At 46.5% G+C, this 24,387-nt stretch overlaps 1 protein-coding gene across 3 annotated transcripts in view; it reads right to left on the minus strand.

Annotated features, from left to right (window-relative positions):
* Positions 1 to 24,387, minus strand: part of adgrl1a (adhesion G protein-coupled receptor L1a) — a 162,782-nt gene that overhangs the window by 35,473 nt on the left and 102,922 nt on the right. For 2 of the 3 annotated variants that reach the window (XM_045715416.1, XM_045715415.1), the window contains 3 exons: positions 21,656 to 21,869; positions 17,071 to 17,180; positions 8,661 to 8,675 (listed from right to left, as the gene is read on the minus strand). In XM_045715416.1, the coding sequence (XP_045571372.1) occupies positions 8,661 to 8,675; positions 17,071 to 17,180; positions 21,656 to 21,869 (339 nt within the window). The remainder of the gene's footprint in view (positions 1 to 8,660; positions 8,676 to 17,070; positions 17,181 to 21,655; positions 21,870 to 24,387) is intronic. The other variant, XM_045715417.1, reaches the window with a different exon arrangement.

Below are 24,387 nucleotides of genomic sequence, written 5' to 3' on the forward strand. Positions count from 1 at the left end.
ACACACACACACACACACACACACACACACACACACACACACGCACACACACACTCCCCCCTCCCCCGACACACATGCACACACACACCCACACACACACACACATTCTGCCTCCTACCCTCCTTCCTGTGTCTCATAGCTCTCTCCTGGAGGTCACCCACTGGGGACTGCTGTAAATTGGCTGGCTGACGCACTTTCTCTCTCAGCCAGATAGTGTCTGACCTGGGACCAGAGGACTGTCAGGTGGGGCGGGAGGGGAACCGGGCGGAGGAGGGTGGGGAGGAGAGGTATCTATGGAAAAAAGCTGCTGGCATCAACAGCACGGTCACACGGTGACATCACAGGAGACTCTGTGAGGACGTGAGAGCGACGGAGACACTACAGGGACACTACAGATATACCACAGGGACACTACAGGGACAGTACAGGGACACTGCAGGGACAGTACAGGGACACTACAGGGACAGTACAGGTACAGTATAGGGAGAGTACAGGTACAGAATGAAAGAGCCGAACAGAGGGCTCCCCATCTTCTCTGGATACTCAGTTATGTATGTGTCCTGGCCCCAGCAGCCCAGCCAGTCAGTGTGTTGAGAACAGAGGACAGGAAACTCACACTGGTCACGTTATGACTGAACGGATCCGTGGTCTAACTGGTCCCTGCAGGGGCGTTTAGACACAGTCAACACACACACACATGCACATACACAAACATTGCTGCCAGATTTACTAGGATGGAACTAAGCCTAGGATGCTACATCCTTGGAAATGCTGCATACCGTAGGAGATGGCAGCATTTCTGAGAAAGGAACGTTTAGGGAAAATGTGTTTTATTCCTTTATGTGCCTCTCTTTTTATGGTTTGAGGAAATGTTTGCTGGTCACAATAGTAGTATGAATATGTTATGCCTCTCTCTCTCCCCACTGGGCACACACTGGTTGAATCAACGTTGTTTCCAGGTCATATCAATGAAATTACGTTGAACCAACGTAGAATAGATGCTGAATTGGCGTCTGTGCCCAGTGGGAAGTTTTAGTCTCTCAGAAGTGTGTGGCTGTGTGCTGTGCCTCAGTGATGATACTGTTGTTGTGTCTGAGGGGACTCAGCAGGGATGAATATCTTACGTCAAAACATGACTCAAATCAAGCCTGGGCGTAAACAAGCACACATTGAATAGAGGGGCTTCACAAAGGGACTGTCATGCTCCATTGTTAAAACAAGCAGCCGAGGAGCTGCAGTGGTTGATCTAAGAATGGTTTCCAGCAGCAGGGGTGTTCTAGCGTGCTGGGGAGCCCCATATTTATTAGAGTTATTAACGTAGGCAGTGGCACCCCCGTAGAGTTGAAAATATTTACATTGGTACAGCCCACTGGTTTTGGGGAACCCTCAAGGGTCAATGTGTAATTTGAATGTAGTTCTCATGTACAGTGACTTTGTCAGGTATTCTTCCTTCATCTCTATTTTACACTTCCAGCAATCATATAAAATATCCAAGAAAACTAGCTCAGGGAGAAATGGCTGAATTCTATTAGAAAAGCTGTGATGAGGATGAAAAAATCAAACAACAGCATCAAAGTAAAGAGGAGTAGAGAAATAAAGAGCATGCAGAACAAGCTGCTGCATGTAGCTGACCCATAAACAAAGACAGAACATCCTCCTGCCTCAAGGTAGGATAAAGGACAGACCAACACAGGCGTGTTACTGTCCTGTCTCTAGTCACGCACACAACAACACAGGACACACAGACGGACAAGCAGACAAATGGACGACCTGCATTTACAACCAAAACAACCAAAAAGTGTATGGTGGGAGTCTATATCTGAAAAGAGTCCATGACTACTGTACAGACCAGCCTTGGATAACAAACAAATGGCTGGTGCAGTGCATTGTCAAGGGCTACCTTTAATCCACAATGCTGACTTGTATTCATATTGGGAAAGGAAAGGGGGATACCTAGTCAGCTGTACAACTGAATGCATTCAACTGAATTGTGTCTTGCACATTTAACCTCTGAATCAGAGAGGTGCGGGGGGCTGCCTTATTCGACATCCACATCTTCAGCGCCCGGGGAACTGCCTTGCTCAGGGGCAGAACAATAGAGTTTACCTTGTCAGCTCGGGGATTCGATCCAGCAACCTTTTGGTTCCTGGCCCAATTGGGTTCTCTATGTACGGTGAATCACAAGAGGTTTAACAGGTATTTATGGGACAAATCATTGATCCCAGTAATATATTAACAGCACCACTACCCTGAATCGGCTTCACACTATTCAGTAGCATAGTCAGCATTACTGTATAACAGGGTATTGCAGTAAAGAGTAAGGGCTAATCATCCTATGTGTTTTGTCCTGTTATTCTCTCTGTCCCTTTACAGTCTGCAGATAGTAACTCTAACATGGCTCTCTGGCTCTGCTTATTGTAATTATCTGGGTGTTGGGTGGGCTGGCAGGGCTGGGTGTCAGTGGGGCTCATCACTGGACTGGCCTCCCAGGCGGTCACACTGAGCTGGCACTGACACACACAGACCAGAGAAAAGAAAGAGAGAGGTTCACTCGCACGCACGCACGCACGCACACACACACACACACACACACACAAAGACAAACAGAGGGAGCCGCTCCGCTCCACACCCTGCCTGGGAGGCTTCATTAACTCTGACCTGTTCTTTCAGCCAGCATGCCCTCTTCCTGTTTATTCTCTCTCTGTATGGACAGCTTGACCTCCCAGGCAGCCACACCCTGCTAACACACACTACCACACAGCCTAGTATTATTAGGAGCAGCACTATATGAATTAGGTATTAGAGATGGATATGAGGTATTAGGGATGGGATATTAAAGATCGGACTAGGTATTATCCTAGTCTGGCCTAGAACAGGTTAGCCTGAGTCATATTGAGCTTCTGGGATTAGTTGAGATTGTTAGATTAGATGAAATACATTTTTAGGAGCTGTGGAAATCTGGTCTGGCACGATCAGAGCAGTCACGGTCCAATGGGGCCACACCACTAGGCAGTATAACCAAACCTACTGTACTGTAATACAACTTACCTTATCAAGGATTAACAACCAACCTTCATGCTTTTATCTGCTGTGTACAGGTGTGCATCCCAAATGGCACACTATTCCCTAGTAGTGCACTATATAGGGAATAGGGTGTAAGTTGGAACGGGCACTATATCTTCTATTGTATACACTTTACAGAAAAATACTGCCATGAAAAAATGATTGGAAATGAATTTATCAGCTGTTCCTGGCACAATACAATAGGTCAACAGTGACTGTTTCTCATCAATATGAAGCTGTGGCATGAATATGATGAAAGGAACAGAATCTCCTTTGAAATGACAGATACTGTACCTTACTACCTTGTTGGGAATAATAATGACCGTTTTGACTGGTGATATAGAATTACATCTAAGCAATGACAGCTTGCTGAGATCATACTGTGTGCCGTAGTGGGCAAATCATTTTAATCCAGGGACTGCTGGGGAATATATTTCTAATGGTTATCTTCATATAAAATCTGTCATTACATACTGTATTATAATAAAGCAATCATATCATTCTACTGTGATCATAACGGGGTATAGAGTAATGAGATATAGAGATATCTCAATGGAGACTGTATGTGTTTCTAAAATGGCTGTGGTCTTGTTGTTGATGTAATGTGAGGCCATGGATTGATATGATTGTTATGTAAGACACAGCCTGGCATAGCCCAGACCTGACCACGTCTCTCCTACAGTAGTTTCTGGAGACATCCTCTAGAGTCTAGACCTTGGGTTATCTATGTACGTTAGAGTGTCTGGAGAAATGCATCCTAGAGTATCCCACAGACTGGTTATGGGGAGGTGATGTATAGCCTGCCTATCCCAGGATCATGGTCATTAGGACACACATAGTTTTAAAAAGTGTTGCAACGGAAACCAAAAATGAGTGTTTCTCATTGGACAAGTCCAGGTAGTCCCTCCCTGTTTCAGTCTGTTTTCTTGCGTTTGGTGCCTAATGAACAGGACCCAGTAGCCCCTTGACAGACCTGGCCTGGGCACGGAGAGCCTGCTGTTCTAATTGAATCCCACACCTGTTCCTGGCAGGTAACTGCAGCCAGCAACCAGCAGGGGGCACAATGGAGCGCCATGAAACCACTCCTTCAGCATGGACACTTAATCGTCTGGAAGTAAGAGTACATCTGTGTGTGTGTGTGTGTGTGTGTGTGTGTGTGTGTGTGTGTGTGTGTGTGTGTGTGTGTGTGTGTGTGTGTGTGTGTGTGTGTGTGTGTGTGTGTGTGTGTAGGGTGCAGGTGCATGTGTGTGTGTCGTTACCCATGAGCATGTTGGTGTGTGCGCGTGCGTGCGTGTAGGTGTGCTTGAGAGATAGCAAGCGACAGAGAGAGAGAGAGAAGGAGAAAGAAGGAGAGAGAAGGAGAAAGAGTAAAGGATAGAGTGAGAGTGTATTTTGTGGGTGTAAAAAAGAAGAGAGAGAGAGAAACGGAGAAACGGAGAAACGGAGAGAGTCAGAGGAGTCAATAGGTTATTTCCTGTGAAATGAGAATAAGAGAGGGAGTGAGTTAATTCTGTGGAGGAGTGAGAGAAAGAGAGAGAGAGAGAGAGAGAGCGAGGTGGGAGTCCCAGATTGTGTCCTGTTCCTTTTGGACAGCAAGGGGGTCAAGGCAAGGTAGTCAAAACAGAATACTAACTCACACATACACACACACACACCTACACTGACACACACAAACCTACACACACAGACACTCATACACATATCCACACACCACACGCACACTGTAGACAGAAGGAAGGGGCTGGCACTTTTATCAACCGTCATGTTCACTTCAAGACAAACCCCTTCACTGAGACCAATAGCGGGGCAGCAGGGCCTGGGTAGAGAGAGAAAGTGTCCATTGAAACGTCTTATCTCTATGAGAGGTGCACTGACACACTGAGTGGCAGCACAGGTGGTCCTACTGACAGAGCTTCACAGATACAGTACAGAGGACACCGCCTGCAGGTACGGGTACAGCACTGGAGGGACACTATGACAGGCCACAATTCCATTTCAATTCAGTCAGTTTAGGTAGTCAATGGAAAGTCCAATTTTCCTAATTGCTTTTCATTGTAAGGAAAAGTGGAATTGGATTTTCAGTTTACTTCCTGAATTGACTAAATTGAAACAGAATTGACCCCAACCCTGCTGAGCTACTGTAGCAGTAGCCAGCACCCAGCCAGTTTCTTACTCTCTTCATCCCTCTACTCTCTCTTTCTCCATCCCTTCCTTCCCCAGTGAGGGCTGTCCATACATCTACCTCTGGTGGTGTGTTCTATCTGTCCATAAAGGTCCTGACTTATTTCTATTCATGGCCACCTGCCTGTGCCAGAGCTCTTTAGCTTTAACAATGCAATTACTTCTCAATGTACAGTCAGTCAGTTCCCTATCTCTCTCCTCTCCCTCTCTCTCCCTCCCCATCTCACCCTCTCTCCTTCACTCTCCTCTCTCCTCGACTGCCTGCTGAATAGAATGTCTGAGTGCAGTTGGTCACGTGACCAGACGTGTGTGTGATGGGTCATTCCTAATGAGGAGCTACTGCCTGTCTCTATAGCGACTGCTCCTCTCTCCCTCTCTCTCTGTCTCTCTCTCTCTCCCTTCCTCCCTCCCTCCCTCTATCCTCATTCGCCCACAGAGACACTATTTCAATGGTAAATAAATGTGTCTCTACACTCTCAGAAATAATTATTTGGCTGTCCCCATAGGAGAACCCTTTTTGGTTCCAGGTAGAACCCTCTGAGGGAAGGGCTTAAGACGGAACCCAAAATGGATCTGCCTGGAACCAAAATAGTTCTACCTGGAACCATAAAGGGTTCTTCAAAGGGTTATCCTATGGGGACAGCCAAAGAACCCTTTTAGATTCTAGATAGAACCTGTTTTTAAGAGTGTAGGTGTGAGGGATACTCCCCCCTCCTTTAGTCCCATTAAAAACCAATATTAAGGCTGTGTACCAGGTCTTACATACTGTAGATTCATTTCCTCGTCTCCTTTCCTGATCACTGATTAAATACTGTAGATTCATTTCCTTGTCTCCTTTCCTTCATGATCACTGATTAAATACTGTAGATTCATTTCCTTGTCTCCTTTCCTTCATGATCACTGATTAAAAAGGACTTGATAGGTGACAGAAAGATGGCTGACACCTATTCAGTCAATTCACGTGTCAATAGTAATGAAGGAACGGTGACAAGGAAATGAATATGTAAGTCTATCAACACACAGACTACAGACAGTCTGTCTATCTGTCTCTCTAGCTAGCTACTGATGACGGACAGACTGTCCATCAGTCCGACTGACATTCACAGACCAGCTCCTGAACACAACAGCAGAGCAGCCATTACCATAATCTGTCAATCAACCAATCAGTGAATCAATCAATTAGAATTAATGCATTAACAAAGGGACAACAGGTAACACAATCTAAGAGTATTGTTAATTAATAAAAAATTAGATATAGAGGTAATCATAATTAGCAGTAGAGTTAAAGCGAGGATAGAGGGAGGAAGAGGAGGGGTCTTTAGGTCACATGGTCACTGGGAGGAACGATAGTAAATGTGGGTAAAAAAACAACAACAAGGTGGATCAAGGGGGGGAGGAGGAGGAGGAAGAGGAGGAGGGTTTGCTATAGCTACCAGGCAGGGAGTAACAAAATGGTGGTCGGTCGGTTGAGGGAAAAACAAGACATACAGGAACAATGAATGTCAGTGAAAAGCCACATCCAGGCAGATGGATATGGGGCCATAAAGGACTTAATGGCATTGCTACAGAGGTTAATCCCTTCAATCTATAATAACCTACTGTACATATCTATCTATCCATGGAAACAGACAGTAAAGGGTACTAGTCAAGACTGATGTGTAACGGTGTTGTGGGCGGGGGCATCTAAAAGGTCAAAGGTAAGATTAGGACAGTCTGAAATTCCCTATATAGTGCACTACTTTTGACCAGAGCCCTGTAGTGCACTACGTGGGGAATAGGGTGCCATTTCAGACACAACCTGGGAGATTAAATGACCCTTTTGAGGCGGCCCAAATGGTGCCTGTTCCCAGTGGCGGCAATACTCTTCCTTCCTCTAACCTTGGATTGAGCCCTGCATCCCCTGCAGCATTCTTTGTAAGCTCTGTGATTGGGAGACCAGTGACTGATTGGCTCTTTAGAGAGTACCATCCCCCTAGTGAACAGAGCAGCCACTACACATAGATGCTAACTGGGACTGTACCACCTACTGTGGCACCCCTCTGAATCCATACAGACATGCTGTACGAAGGGAGGACTAGCTGACTTCTATTGATAAGGAGGGGTGACTGGCGGCCAAATCAGGACACACAGGGGGGTTGCAGTGCAACGAAAGCAAGAGAAGGAAGAAAAAGCAGTGATAAGAGCAAATGGATTAAGAGGGAAAGAGAAAAGAAGAGGAGGAGGAGGAGGCGAAGAAGGAGATGAAACCTGAGGAGGCCTCAGAGAACCAGCGGCTACTTGTGATGAACAGATGAAAGATCTGAGGCAGAAACGGAGCCAAAAGAAAGAGAGAAGAGAGGAGGAGAGAAGGGCACTGCATTTAAAGCTGTTTGAGTGATAGAGAGAAAGAGAGTGGACACTGAAGCACCTGGAAATGGGAGAAAGTGCTTAACGAGGGACAGACTCATGTCACATGATCAAGGAGAAACTTGGGCCAGTGGGATTCTGAATACCATTGTCTTTTTGAGTTGAAAATGAAAACAAATAAATGTAAGATTCGCCCTGAAGTAAGGAAAAATGAAAGGGGGAAGGAAGAAACAAAGAAAGAGAAAGGGAGGCAGAGAGAAGAATATAAAACAATGTGGAGAAGAGAGGAGGACGAGGAGGAGTCACTTGGATCTGGAGGGAACCAATTAGAGATAGGGTCAAATGACTAATTGCAAACAATAGAGAAATGGTTAAATCATACTCAATGAGGTCGAGTGAGGACTGCAGGGCCAGATGGAGAACTATGTCAGCATGAGGAGTTGTCAGGTGGCTGTGGCCCAACATGTGGACACGTTGAGGGGAGGAGAGATAGGTTTACAGTGAATGGGAGAAGAGAAGAAAAGGTTTACCGGCCATGAAGTGGTAACAATGTACACAATGTTATCTGTCTTTAAGTTTGTGAATGGCCACTGGTATGTAGTTTGTATAGTGGTAAAACCATGACATAAGAATGCTCTCTCTTTTTCTCTCTCAGAAATAGTTCATGGACCTCCAGAGTGGTCAGCTGGTTTGTGTGTGTGTGTGTGTGTGTGTGTGTGTGTGTGTGTGTGTGTGTGTGTGTGTGTGTGTGTGTGTGTGTGTGTGTGTGTGTGTGTGTGTGTGTGTGTGTGTGTGTGTGTGTGTGTGTGTGTGCGTGCGTGCGTGCGTGTAGGTCAGGCTGGTGTCATCAGAGGCAAGGAGGAAATCTGGAAGGATCTTAGAGTCTTGGTTATAATCCAGAAAGAGAGAGAGAGGGAGAGAAAGAGAGAAAGAAAGGGGAGGGATATCAACATCAAACATGACCACTACACAAGGTGCTGGGTTAGGAAGGCGTATGAGGGGAGGAGAGGAGGGAGGAGGAGGAGGAGGGAGGGGCGAGCTGTGGTTTTTATGTTCAATGTGGTCTTTACCTTTTTGATCCACTTCTATTCAAGCATCGGAAAAAAGAGAAAGAGAGAGGAAGACAGGGAGACAGAGAGAGAGAGAGACAGAGTAAGAGAGACAGAGAGAGAGAAAAAAGAGAGAGAGCAAAGAGAATGAAAGAAAAACAGGTGCAGGAAAAAAGACAAAATTGAGATTAAATAAAATGCTATCCTTTCTCTCTTTTCTTTAAGCATGTTATTTGTTCTGTGTTACGGTTGGCTACTCAGAGAAAGGATGGCGACTCAAATGAAAAATGAGGAGGGAAAATGGCCTGACCTCGGATTTACTCCATTTCCATTCCATTAACCCAACAATCCCCAACCATCCACACATACATGTACTCAACCCGACCTCCAGTTTTTCCGTCTTAGGATCCCACCCCTCCCTCCCCCCCTCTGTCTTTCTTTCTCTCCTTCCGAACTCCAGCTCCTGGGTCCTGTCAGGGAGAGAAAAACACATATATGTTCCTGAAGAATCTTCTTTGGAAGCAGCTGTGGGAGAAATAGAGCTAGATAGAGGGATGGAGAGATGAGAGGGTGATGAGGAAAGTGGCCCAGTGTGTGGGGTGTCACTGTGCCTCTCGTCTAGCCCCTCTCCAGGGTTACAGGGTCTACATTGAACCTGTCTCTTAATCCCAGGAAAGTGGCGCTGCGTCTGACTGCGCTCAGTACGCCAAATCACGGCGCTCAGCTACAGAACCCCGGCATTCGCTCAATCCATCGACCAGCCAATCAATGGGGAGCAGCTTGCTCGCCGGGCTCAGATGCACTCATCAAAAGAGAAGGAAGGAAGAAAGAGAGAGAACAAAGAAACAGAGGGATTGAGAGACGGAAGGAGGAGACACGAAAGTAAAGCGCGAGAGAGAGAGAGAGAGAGAGAGAGAGAGAGAGAGCACAGAGTCTGAGACACGGCCCTGTCTTTTGGTCTACACCAGGCTCATCAAACACTAATCACTAGTCTGTGCGTTGAGCCTCTATGAGGCTTTGGCTGACATAAGCTGTTATGGCAGTTTGTAAGGCAGCTTTCCATAGACATCACTCATTGTGGCGGACGAATGAGTGGTGTGTGTGTTTGTGTGTGTGAGAGAGGTGTGTCTGTGTGTGTGTGTGTTTCTTCCCTGCCACGTGGAAGGAGACGTGTCATGGACATGTGTCCGGCATGTTGCTGAACGTGTGAATGCTGTGCGAAGCCTTTTGGTCCCTGGAGAGCCATGTCATCACCTCTCTCATCAACAGTACAGCATGAGAGGTGTCTGTACTGGACACATTCCAGGAAAGAAGAGAAGAGGAGGAAGAAGAGGAGGAGGAAGAGAGAGAGGGAGAGAGAAAGGGGGGCCTTTCTGCATCACGGCATCAGAGCAACAGAGCACCTCCATCTCTATAGCTTTTATCATCAGACAGCTAGATCAGACGCTGGGAGAAACCCTGTGAAGAGAGTGGGAGTGGCAGCCATTTCATCCTTCAGGGGAGCATCTATGGGCTCATGTATGGGTCCCACGTGGCCAGGACAGGGGGGCACCAGGAGGGCAGGAGGAGGGAGCTAACTCCCACTGCTAGAGCAGCCATTAGAGCATCAGAGCAAGAGGAGAGGGCGGAAGGAGGATGGGCAGACTGAGGCGGGAGGAGGGGGAGAATGAGGCGGGAGGAGGGGAGAGGGTGGCAGAAGGAAGGGAGAGGGCGGAAGGAGGAGGGGGAGAATGAGGCAGAATGAGGCTCACAGTGTCAGAACAGCATGGTGGACGGAGAAAGCGAGAGAGAGAGAGAGAGGCGAGAGCAAGATGCTCATGGCTGTAAACAGACACACTGGGCTGATGGGTAAAGTGGAGCCTTGCATGGTGCATTGTGGAGGTTTGATGTGGTGTCTCTTCATGACAGTTATGTGTCAGACAGGGTCCAAGGGGGAGCAGGAGGTCCTTTATATCATGTTTCTGTGTGACCTGTTTTCTAAACACACACTACCTTCAGGGAGATAACAAAATTGTGTGTGTTGGTGTGGAGGGTGATGGAGTGGAGGAGAGGAGCTAGAATAAAGGAGAGGTAGAGAGAACGAGAGTGAAGCAGAGAAATGAGAATGAAGGAGAGAGGTAGAGAGAACGAGAGTGAAGCAGAGAAATGAGAATGAAGGAGAGAGGTAGAGAGAACGAGAGTGAAGCAGAGAAATGAGAATGAAGGAGAGAGGTAGAGAGAACGAGAGTGAAGCAGAGAAATGAGAATGAAGGAGAGAGGTAGAGAGAACGAGAGTGAAGCAGAGAAATGAGAATGAAGGAGAGAGGTAGCGAGAACAACAGAGTGAAGCAGAGAAATGAGAATGAAGGAGAGAGGTAGAGAGAACGAGAGAGTGAAGCAGAGAAATGAGAATGAATGAGAGAGGTAGAGAGAACGAGAGTGAAGCAGAGAAATGAGAATGAAGGAGAGAGAACGAGAGAACGAGAGTGAAGCAGAGAAATGAGAATGAAGGAGAGAGGTAGAGAGAACGAGAGTGAAGCAGAGAAATGAGAATGAAGGAGAGAGGTAGCGAGAACAACAGAGTGAAGCAGAGAAATGAGAATGAAGGAGAGAGGTAGAGAGAACGAGAGAGTGAAGCAGAGAAATGAGAATGAAGGAGAGGTAGAGAGAACGAGAGAGCCCTAATAAAAGAGGGATGAACTGCTTTGGTGAGGAAGAGGAGAGAAGGAGAAGAAAAGAGGAAGATTTGATTTGTTGACGTCCTCTGGTCCTTGTCTGCTGCTCTGTAAAGTAGCACACACACACACACACACACACACACACACACACACACACACACACACACACACACACACACGCACACACACACACACACACACACACACTGTGCATTGCGGGGTGTTAGCGTACAGTAGAGCCACCTGGGTCTCTGAGTGTCTGATTCATTCAGGCTCCATCGTAGGTCCCCTGGTGAGAATGAAAACCCAGGCACCTCCTCTGCTCAGCACTGCTCTCCAGAACCCTATCAATTACCCCCAATACTAACGAGGCACAGCACGCTAACACAGAGCTACATATACACGGATACCTGAGGAGCACTGCAGGACAACCTTTCTTCTCCTCTCTCCTTCACCACACTGCTGAGAAATAGCATGCCCTCTCTCCTCTCCTGCTGTCTCTTCATCCTTCATTCATTTCTTCCAGGCTCAACCCAATCCTCCCATTTGTCTCCCACCAAACATGAGTCCCTAACGGTGTCCCTACACATATTTATAGAATCTCCCTTTCTGACATCATTGCATTGCATTTCTCTCTCTTTCTCTCTAAACGTGTCAAACTACAACACAATTACCCCTTCTCCTGACAAACCCATCCAGACAAGTAAACTATAAGTTACAGAAGCTTTGTGTCCGGAAAGGCACTTATATGAATACACACCCCAGAATACATTTCTGTGATTCAAATGTCCCGATCCGCAGTACACAGACCCAGTGGTGACTTCTAGAAACGTATAGAAGGACATTAAGTTAAAGCTACTAAACAGTATAGAGTAGCACAGTACATGATGGTGATTTAACAATTCACTTATTCAGTTAGCTGCACTGTTATTATTAACAAGATAAGTTGGCCAACTGATGCAATAGCAGAAGGCCTGACTCTCCACTGAGTGTAACAGTCCTGGTCGTGTAGCATGGATCTCCACACTGGAAAGAGAAGTAGGGATCAATAATGATGTAGTGCTACATTTACTGGGAGCAGGGACAGGTAGAGTTCCACTCTCCTCTCTACACTCTGCTCTCTACATTTACTGGGAGCAGGGACAGGTAGAGTTCCACTCTCCTCTCTACATTCTGCTCTCTACATTTACTGGGAGCAGGAACAGGTAGAGTTCCACTCTCCTCTCTACACTCTGCTCTCTACATTTACTGGGAGCAGGGACAGGTAGAGTTCCACTCTCCTCTCTACACTCTGCTCTCTACATTTACTGGGAGCAGGGACAGGTAGAGTTCCACTCTCCTCTCTACACTCTGCTCTCTACATTTACTGGGAGCAGGGACAGGTAGAGTTCCACTCTCCTCTCTACACTCTGCTCTCTACACTTACATGGCTTCCTACAGGCTTCGTCAGCAACAGTTGTAGACAAACGTGCCTTCCCAACAACGCAGAGAGAAAGAACATAGAGAAATAATAGGAAAGGAATAACACCAAGTAATACAAGTACCAATAAACACACAATGAGTAACAATAACTTGGCTATATACACAAGGTACCAGTACCTATTCGATGTGAAGGGATACGAGGTAATTGAGGTAGATATGTACATATAACTAGAATAAAGTGACTAGGCAACATGATATGAATCTACTGTGGTGTAGGATTTTTACTCCAGGAAATATATATAGTGTGTGTGGTGAACTAGGAAATAAATATAGTGTGAAGTATAGTATGATATAATAAGGTATAGTTTATACAGTACACTCAGTATGTGTGTCACGAGTGCTGTCTTCGAATTCCCTGTCATATATTAGCCAAGGCGCAGCGTGCCGGTAGTTCCACATAATTTATTTGTGAACTTGAATGAAACAACGAACACGTGAAACTGAAACAAACGTGACGTTCTGGGGCTGCTCACACACAGCCGCACAAAATCAAGATCCCACAAAAAACACAGGGAAAAACAGGCTGCCTGTATGGCTTCCAATCAGAGACAACGATAGACAGCTGCCTCTGATTGGAAACCATACCCGGCCAAAACATAGAAAACAAAACATAGAATGCCTACCCACCTATCACACCCTGACCTAACTAAACAGAGAAAACACAGCTCTCCTAGGTCAGAGTGTGACAATGTGTTGGTAGAAGCCAGTTCTAAAGCAAGCCTTGACAGAGTGAATCTGTGGCTCTGTCACAACAGTTTCTCTTGCTCTGTTCTGCCCAGTGAAGACAAAGTGATGTCTCTGTAAGGGCTTGCAGGGTTTTTGGCACTGTGAGATATGACTTGACTTGTTGGCTGTTGTTATGTTCTGCTGGCATGCTCACACATCCTAACACACACATTAACACACACACTAACACACTAACACACACACAAACACAAACACACACACTGGCCGCCTCTTCTGAGCTCATCTGACAGTGCTGTGTCGACTCAGCTGCTTCGCCTGTCACCTCCACGTTTCAGGTGGCTGGTAACACAAAGCACTGTGTGACACGCACACAGAGGACCCTGTCACACACACGCTTGCACGCAAACACCCACACCCACACACACACACATATACACACGTGTCATGCCTGCACGCATCATGCCAGCTGCCAACAGCGGCCCTTTAAACACCATCCCTCTATCCCTAACCCCTATCCCTCACCCGTTAAGTAGAACCAAACAAACAAACATATGTCACCCATAAAGACACCAAAACACCCTGCATTCCCAGTGAGCCATGAAAGATGGGGCATTACCAGAGCGATTAGCAGCAGCAAATTCAATTAATCTCTGCAGAGGGAGAGGGGTAGAGAGCGGGAGGGATGGTACCCCCCTCTCCTGGTAATTAATAGAAGCCCAGTTAGTTGCCACTAAGTTTGGGATGAGATGACCCTCTCCTGGTAATTAATAGAAGCCCAGTTAGTTGCCACTAGGTTTGGGATGAGACGACCCTCTCCTGGTAATTAATAGAAGCCCAGTTAGTTGCCACTAGGTTTGGGATGAGACGACCCTCTCCTGGTAATTAATAGAAGCCCAGTTAGTTGCCACTAGGTTTGGGATGAGACGACCCTCTCCTGGTAATTAATAGAAGCCCAGTTAGTTGCCACTAGGTTTGGGATGAGATGACCCTCTCCTGGTAATTAATAGAAGCCCAGTTAGTTGCCGCTAGGTTTGGGATGAGATGACCCTCTCCCGGTAATTAATAGAAGCCCAGTTAGTTGCCACTAGGTTTGGGATGAGGAGGACTGAGTCTAATTCACTCAGGATCTATTTATATTCTGGTGGCAGAGCCCGACAACTCGTAACGTGGTGCGTCGGAATGCGGCGCGGGTGGGGAGAACTAACGTGTATGTGTGTGTGTTTGCAAGTCTGGTCTGGCCCACAGCCCATCCCTGAGGGAGAGGAGAAGACTGACGGAGGACTGTTCTAATTGGCTCGTCTTTCTCACTTCAGACAGCCAAGACTTTTCATCACGACGCAATCAGGTTCCAATTTTCTCATAACCCCCTCCACCCTCCTTCCTTCAGATCCAATAAACAAGCTTCTTTAATAGGAGACGGGAATAGGAAAAATGCAAGTCAGCAGCTATTTAATCGTCACTTTCAATTGGCTCATGTGTGCAGTCAGAGGGAAATGTCTGGTCTGGAATAAGAGAGAATAAGAGAGGACGGAAGAGGAACCTATTTATTTATAACCCAGGACCAGATCACCACCTAACAACAAAACAACACCAGAGGAGAGCCACATGAAGTAGAAGATAGCAACCAGGGGCCAGCCAACCTGACCACCACAACAAGTCAACTCACATCTCAGGGCTACGTTCAGAGAGAGAGATGATAGAGGCGACTGAAAGAGGACATGATCTCACCCAAAGGCTGCAGGGCAAAAGAGAGAGAGAAGAAGAAAGATAACAGAGACTAGAAAATCTTCCCCAACAGCAAAGGTCACAGTTATAACTTTTACTGTTGCGATGGTAACAGGACTCAACCCTGAACTACAGTATATATCTAGAGGCAGGTTAGCTGAGGGCCTGTGAGCGCTGAGCAGAGGAGGGTCAGAGTTCATCGTAATCTTAAGGGGGCACAGCCAGCCAGGTAGGACAGCTCCCCTAGAGGCCTGGAGGCCATGCTGCACTTTGTGTTGCACTTGGACAGTTGAAAGTGGAATGTTGGGACAACTCCTACAGGTGACAGTGGAGTGTTGGGACAACTCCTACAACCTGCAAAGAAAAAAGAAAGCAACAGCGGAAGATAAAGAGAGGGATGGAAAGAGATGAGATCAATGGAGAGAGTTAAAGAAATGTGGCAATGGATAAAGAGTAGAATATAAAGAGTTGTAGAAGAACGGCATGAAACAAAGAGAGAGAAGGTTGACAGAGAAGGAGAGATGAAAAAAGGCGATATTGACATCGAGATATGTTGAGAGGAAGAGAGGAGTGTGAGAATTCAGAGAAGAGGTCAGGGAGTTGTTGATGTCGGTTTTGCTTTCTTCAGTTCCTGTACTCACGGCTCCCTGAAGGAAAAAACATAGACATTCACCCACAGAGTATCTCTTACCCACCTCTTCCCTTCATCCCTCCCATAGTCATCAATCAAGCACCCCCCCACACACACACCACACTTCTGTCTCTTCCCAGTGGAGGGGGGATGAGGCGGCAGCCCCCCTGGAATACTCCTGCACAGTGAGAGGATCAATGCTGAGAGTAATAGTACATGAGGAGGAGGAGGGGACACTGTCTGAGCAGAGATTTTCACATGACTGAGGCTCCACACAACACCAGAATCCTCACCCTGTCTGCCTGTGTTCTTGTATGTGTGCGTGCTTTAGGGTTTGAGTGAGAGTGTGTGAGAGACAGTGTGTGATGTGGGTGTGTGTTTCTGCGTGTGTTTGTGTATGTGTGTGTCTTTGTACTTGTGTTTGTGCGTGTGTATGAGCAACAGAGCGCGTGCGTAATGTGTTTGTACGTGTGTGTGTGTGTGTGTGTGTGTGTATGTCACACCTGCCACGGAGATGTGAGCAGCAGCCGAGGAAGCCGGCAGCCAGTTACCATGGGGATATTGAAATGTGCACATCTTCAGGGTCATGTGGTCTAAAATAAGCCCTTTGCTGTTTGTGTTAACATTCCCATTGTGGCATGATGACACAGACACACTCTCCTGCCTCCCAGTCTCACTGCGGCCAATTTTTATTGTTATTGGAAATCAGAGGGACTACTAAGGTGTTGGCACCAGATAAAGCAAACTAGCAGGCCCAGGGGTCAACGTGTGTGTGAGTGTGATGGTGTGTGTTACCGCTATGATCGGCAATAAAGGCTGACCCCTCGCTGTACTCGCTGTATGAAGTGCTTATCTGCCATGGTGTTTGTGGAGCACCTTCCCCGTGTGAAAATCTCTCTCAGCCTCTGGAGCGTTGCACTGTCGATGGAGAAAAAGGGTTTAGTGCTGTGTGTGTGTGTAGGTGTGTTTGTGTGCAGGTGTGTGTGTGTAGGTGTGTGTGTGTGTGTGTGTGTGTAAGAGAGAGAGAGAGCAAGAGCGAGAGAGCAATGTGTGTCTGTCTGGTCTGGTCTTGGTCTGTCTGTTTGTGTGTGTGGCTGAGTGTGTGAGAGAGAGAGTCTGTGTGTGTGTTGGTGTGAATGCCAGTCAGTTGTTGAGAGGGCTGAGAGGGGTTAGGTGGGGAGAAGGGGGATGGGGATGGGGGTGGGGAAGGGGGTGAGGGGTGTGGGAGATGGGGGGTCTGGGTACTCACTGTAGGGGACACACTCGTACTGTATCTCCAGGTACTTGTAGGTCCCTGGGCAGGGGTCTGGGAACACATCGGACCCTGCCACCACCACACACTGGGTACGGTTATTACACCTGTCCCACAGAGAGAGAGAGAGAGAGGGAGAGAGAGAGAGAGAGAGAGAGAGAGAGAGAGAGAGAGAGAGAGAGAGAGAGAGAGAGAGAACATCAAAATGAACACAAAATTCAACATACCAATTAGGATCTGGCGAAAAATACTTGAATCAATTATAGAACCCATTGCCCTTTATGGTTGTGAGGTCTGGGGTCCGCTCACAAACCAAGAATTCACAAAATGGGACGAACACCAAATTGAGACTCTGCATGCAGAATTCTGCAAAAATATCCTCTGTGTACAACGTAAAACACCAAATAACTAATTATCAAAATCACACTAATTATCAAAATCCAGAAAAGAGACCACCTAAAAGGAAACAATTCCCAAACCTTCCATATCAAAGCCATCACCTACAGAGAGATGAACCTGGAGAAGACTCTGTTCACAAACACAAACAGACCCCACAGAGCCCCAGGACAGCAACACAATTAGAACCAACCAAATCATGAGAAAACAAAAATATAATTACTTGACACATTGGAAAGAATTTACAAAAAAAAAAAATTGAACGCTATTGGACCCTAAACAGAGAGTACACAGTGGCAGAACACCTGACCACTGTGACTGACCCAAAATTAAGGAAAACTTTGACTATGTACAGACTCAGTGAGCATAGCCTTGCTATTGAGAAAGGCTGCCCACCAAAGGTAGACCTGGCTCTCCAGAGAAGACAGACTATATGCACACTGCCCACATAAACATATGTTTCCCATGCCAATAAAACCCCTTAAGGATCCACCCTTTAAAAATAAAAAAAATCACCTAAAATAACATACCCAAATCTAACTGCCTGTAGCTCAGGACCTGAAGCAAGGATATGCATATTCTTGATACCATTTGAAAATAAACACTTTGAAGTTTGTGGAAATGTGAAATGAATGTAGGAAAATATAACACATTAGATCTGGTAAAAGATAATACAAAGAAAAAAAACGTGTTTGTTTTGTATTTTTTTGTACCATCATCTTTGAAATGCAAGAGAAAGGCCATAATGTATTGTTCCTGCCCAGGTACAATTTAGATTGTAGCCACTAGATGGCAGCAGTGTATGTGCAAAGTTTTAGACTGATCCAATGAACCACTGTATTTCTGTTCAAAATTTTGTGTCAACACTGCCCAAATGTGCCTAATTGGTTTATTAATAACTTTTCAAGTTCATAACTGTGCACTCTCCTCAAACAATAGTATGGTATTATTTCACTGTAATAGCTACTGTAAATTGGACAGTGCAGTTAGATTAACAAGAATTTAAGCATTCTGCCAATATCAGATATGTCTATGTGCTGGGAAATGTTATTGTTACTTACAACCTCTTGCTAATTGCATTAACCTATGTTAGCTCAACCGTCCCACGGGATCGATCCTGTAGAGTTTTAAATTGAAGTTCAATTGAAATTGAAATTCAATTGAAATTGAAAGTGTGAGTGAGAGAGAGAGAGAGAAACATGGGAACAGAGAAATAAAGCTAGACAGAGGAGAGAGAGGAGAGTGATGAGAAAAAAATGAATGAGGACATTGAGAGAATGACAGAAGAGACAAAAGAGAAGAGGCAGAAACATGTCCTTGGGGCTAAAGACGGAGGGAACGGGTCGGAAGGGGGTCATTTCACACTAGACTAGATCATGTGACAGCTGGACCTGAGGGGATGAGGCGACGGAGGGATGAGGGAGGAAGAGGGGGAAGAGTGTCGTAAGAGTCTCCCTCCCCCGATGGCTTGTGAGTGTGAGCAATTAAAGGTGAGAGAATGGGGGGGACAAGTGCTGCTAAGACAGACACACACACACGCACGCACACACACATACACACACACACACACACACACAGAAACGCACACAAGGCAGGGAAACATTCATATGCAAATAACACCAACATAATCTAAACAGCTCAATGTATGCTCCCTCACACACTCACACTCACACTCCCAGCACACACACACACACACACACACACACACACACACACACACACACACACACACACACACACACACACTTCCCTTTTCAGCACATTTTCCCCTTCTCTGTCCTCCTCTATCCTCCTCTGTCCTCCTTTGTCTTCTATCCTCCTCTATCCACCTCTGTCCTCCTCTATCCACCTCTATCCACCTCTATCCTCCTCTATCCACCTCTATCTTCCCCTATCCACCTCTTTCCTCCTCTGTCCTCCTCTATCCACCTCTATCCCCCTCTATCCACTATCCTCATCTATGCTCCTCTATCCACCTCTATCCTCCTCTATCCACCTCAATCCTCCTCTGTCCACCTCTATCCTCCTCTATCCACCTCTATCCTCCTCTATCCACCTCTGTCCTCCTCTATCCACCTCTATCCACCTCTATCCTCCTCTATCCACCTCTATCCCCCTCTATCCTCCTCTGTCCTCCTCTATCCACCTCTATCCTCCTCTATCCACCTCTATCCACCTCTATCCTCCTCTATCCACCTCTATCCTCCTCTATCCTCCTCTATCCTCCTCTATCCACCTCTATCCACCTCTGTCCTCCTCTGTCCTCCTCTATCCACCTCTATCCTCCTCTATCCACTATCCTCCTCTATCCACCTCTATCTTCCTCTATCCACCTCTATCCTACTCTATCCACCTCTCTCTATCCACCTCTATCCTCCTCTATCCTCCTCTATCCACTTCTGTCCTCCTCTATCCTCCTCTATCCTCCTCTATCCACCTCTATCTACCTCTATCCACCTCTATCCACCTCTATCCTCCTCTATGCACCTCTATCTACCTCTATCCTCCTCTATCTACCTCTATCCACCTCTATCCTCCTCTATCCACCTCTATCCACCTCTATCCACCTCTATCCTCCTCTATCCTCCTCTATCCACCTCTATCCTCCTCTATCCACCTCTATCCATCTCTATCCTCCTCTATCCACCTCTATCCACCTCTATCTACCTCTATCCTCCTCTATCCTCCTCTATCCACCTCTGTCCTCCTCTATCCACCTCTATCCACCTCTATCCACCCCTGTCCTACTCTATCCTTCTCTATCCTCCTCTATCTACCTCTATCTACCTCTATCCTCCTCTATCCACCTCTATCCACCTCTATCCACCTCTATCTACCTCTATCTACCTCTATCCTCCTCTATCTACCTCTATCCTCCTCTATCTACCGCTATCCTCCTCTATCCACCTCTATCCTCCTCGATCCACCTCTATCCACCTCTATCCACCTCTATCCTCCTCTATCCACCTCTATCCTCCTCTATCCATCCACCTCTATCCTCCTCTATCCACCTCTATCCTCCTCTATCCACCTCTATCTACCTCTATCCTCCTCTATCCTCCTCTATCCACCTCTGTCCTCCTCTATCCACCTCTATCCACCTCTATCCACCCCTGTCCTACTCTATCCTCCTCTGTCCTCCTCTATCCACCTCTGTCCTACTCCATCCTCCTCTATTCTCTATCCTCCTCTGTCCTCCTCTATCCACCTCTGTCCTCCTCTATCCTCCTCTATCCTCCTCTGTCCTCCTCTGCCCTCCTCTATCCTCCTCTGTCCTCCTCTATCCTCCTCTGTCCTCCTCTATCCTCCTCTGTCCTCCTCTATCCTCCTCTGTCCTCCTCTGCCCTCCTCTGTCCTCTTCTATCCTCCTCTGTCCTCCTCTGTCCTCCTCTATCCACCTCTATCCTCCTCTATCCACCTCTGTCCTCCTCTATCCTCCTCTGTCCTCCTCTTTCCTCCTCTGTCCTCCTCTGCCCTCCTCTGTCCTCCTCTATCCTCCTCTGTCCTCCTGTGTCCTCCTCTATCCAGCTTTAGCATGATTTCTCTCTTTCTGCTCTCTCTCTCGTTCATTCTCCATTTCTCTCCACGTCACTGCTGCACTCTCTTTATCTCCCCATCAGTGGTTCACTCTAGCCCGCTCCCTCCCTCCATTCCTCCATCCCTACATCAATCCCCTTCAGATCTCTCCATCTCTCCATCCCTCCATCCCCACACCAATCCCCCTGTCCTCCTCCAGATCTGTCCATCTCTCTCTCCCTCTGTGCCTCCCTCCATCTCACCAGTAGCACCCTCTCCCTCCGTTACATGTGTGATGGATAGCAGGGAGAGGGCTGCCATTGATCAGCTCTATGAGGAGGCAGATGCTAAGCACAGCCAGAGTGCAGCTGCAGGCAGCCACACCACAAACACATATCTCACTTCACACATATTGCATGCACTCGACTTTACACACTAATAGCACATATTATTTAAAAAAAACAAGCAAGACAGAAAGACACACCCACCCTGGGTGTCCTGTGTCTTCTTATTTTTCTTCCACACACACACACACACACACACACACACACACACACACACACACACACACACACACACACACACACACACACACACACACACACACACACACACACACACACACACACACACACCTACCCACCCAACCCTCCCACCTCCCCACATGTACCTCTGTGACATGATCTTGAAGGCGTCAGGCAGGTAACACTGCACGTTCTCCATTTGGAAGGGGTCAGCGTCACAGATCTTGTCGTCCGTGCGGCCGTAGTTGGCCGTCTCAATCATGATGACATCACTGCCAGGGCAGCGCAACTCGATGGGGTATCCCTCACACGCCAGCTCTCTACGCATCAGTCCGAAGGGCATCGCTGACCGACTCAGAGCTACAGCAGAGAGAGAGAAAGAGAGTTAGAGAGAGAGAGGAGAGAGAGCGAAAGAGGGAAAGGGAGAATGAGAGAGAAGGGAGAGAAAGAGAGAAAGAGAGAGATAACGTGTGCTATTGACAATGTAAGTACATGGTATGAAATAGGAAGGAAATCATTTAAACAAATGGCAGACATACCACTCTTTGTAGAATAACAGAAACAGCATAAAGCAAATGGCTAGGTAGAGAAAATGCTAGTCATCATGTACAGTAGCAGAAAGACAGGGCCTAAGAGCAGAATTTGTATTTTTACATAGCAGTTAGAATGTAACATAAACACAATGAGACCATCATCTCAATTCACAGAGGACACAACTAAAAACAGTGTAGCCAGCCTCATAGACAGAGAGTGCAAGTGGACGTTGGATCCTAAAAGAGCACTTCCAGACCAGGCTTGCCTCCCAAATGGCACCCTATTCCCTATAGTACACACATTCTTTTTAATAGGGAATAGGGTGCCATTTGAGACCCACCCCAGCTCTCCCAATCATGATATTTACCCACTTTGAGAGGCAAACTGTTAAACTTTCTGGCTTGTTCCATTAACAGACTCCCACACACACAGCCAGCAGCCCAACCCCCACCACTCGGACACGCACACGTCTGACGCACGCGTCTGAAATAGAATGTCCTCACTTCACGTCTGCCGCACAGCCGACGTCAACATTACACCTGAGTAGGGCTCACCTCCATACGGAGTGGGGGAATGAGGGAGGGAGAGGAGGGAGAGGAGGAGACAAGAAAATAAATTGAACAGAGAAGAGAAGAGGGCCTAAAAGAGGGAGAGAGAATCTCACCCTAGCCTCAGGCAGGGCATCTCTGTAAGGGGGCTAGCAGGCCCCTAGGCTCCCTCCCCCCACCTGTGTCGTCTGTCCGTTTGCCATTTGTACGCCCACTCCATGCAATCAGAAGACTGAGAGGACAGCTAGGAGAGAGAGAGCTGGCGCGGCGGACAGAGAGAGGGGGCAGCCAGTGTAGCGGGGGTTAATCGCTGTGCCAGGGCTGAGAGGGCCACAGACATGCACAGAGACACTCTCCATCTACTCCATCTCTCTCTCCCTCTCCTCCATCCCCCTCTCCATCTCTCTTCATCTGCACAAGTAGGCTTTCTAACGGCCTCTGCATTCAGACCTTCAACAAATTCAGTCCTACTCAGCTCACCACAAAATGGCTGCAGCCTTGGCATGTACTCCACAAAGTCCAATAGATAAGCTCCAAAAAAAAGACCATATTGTTACATTTTGCATAGAAGAATGAAAATTGAGGTGCTTGTATAATTGTTTCGCATTGAACAAAACCTGATATAGTGCCATTCATCAAAGCCTTGGGCCTGCATGTAGCGCCCCCTATAGGTCAATGGAGAAAATGCACTTGTCTGCATTTCATTTTGGGTCATTGCTTCCCCTGAGTTGGATCTATGTGGCCCTGAAATTGCTGTTTTCTCACCCGGCTGGTATGTTTTGACAGTGTGTTTCAAAGTGCAAATGAAAAAATCTTCACTTGAACTTGATTGGTCAACTCTCCCAGCCTTCCTCCATCAATTTACATAATGTGTATATTTGGGTTGCTGCAGTTCAGACTTGTGGCTCTCTAACCTTGCCCACTCTGAGAGCTGTAAGAACTTAAAATCAGTCACCAAAGATAGGGGATAAAATGTAAAAAGGCTAAAAAGCAAGAATGTTGTTCAAATGTGCTCAACCAGGCGGTTGATATGTCAGTAAAAGGTACTATAGAGTAAGAATATGGTAAATAATTGTTTTATTAAAAATAATTATTTGGTGAAAAATATTATTGAATTGATGTCAAAACACTATTTTATGCAACATACATTGTTTAAACAATATTTCATGCCCCTTGTGGTAAATTAATCAATATTCAGACTAAAGAACGCCTATAAAATAATGCCTTTAATTGTAATAAAAAACTGCACTCAAATTGTCACATATCTGAAATTATAGTCTGAACATGTGGAAAACATGATAGAGGAATATGGATCATTTGAAATGTAAGAAAAGCATTTTGGGGGACATTGTACTATATAACACCCAGAAACGCATTCATTTAAATGTAATTCAATATTTATGTTTGGACACACAAAATGATCATAATTTGTTCAAATTTGCCATCAGTCCTAATATAAAGTGATACTGTGTGATTCAGATGAACTCATGGATATGATTTCAATTGTTTGTCTCTGTGTGACATATAAAGGAAGTTCGAGGTAGTTGTACGGGCCAATACGAACTAGTGTTAGCTCGACGACTGGAAGTCTACAGCTACATATGGAACAAGAGATTAGCTTTTTTTGTGCTGTGGAACCCCGTATTAAATACTAAGCATGGCCTCCCCTCAATGAAAGCTGGGTTTGTATCCTGCCCAATGCATTCACCAAGTAGCCAAGCCTATCCATAAAGGGTTTTGATCGTGAGACTGCCTTGAAATAAATCTTGATCACACATTTGGGAGCAGCAAAACAG

The sequence above is a fragment of the Salmo salar genome, chromosome ssa03 (genome assembly GCF_905237065.1).
Source record: "Salmo salar chromosome ssa03, Ssal_v3.1, whole genome shotgun sequence".
NCBI classification, from domain to species: Eukaryota; Metazoa; Chordata; class Actinopteri; order Salmoniformes; family Salmonidae; genus Salmo; species Salmo salar.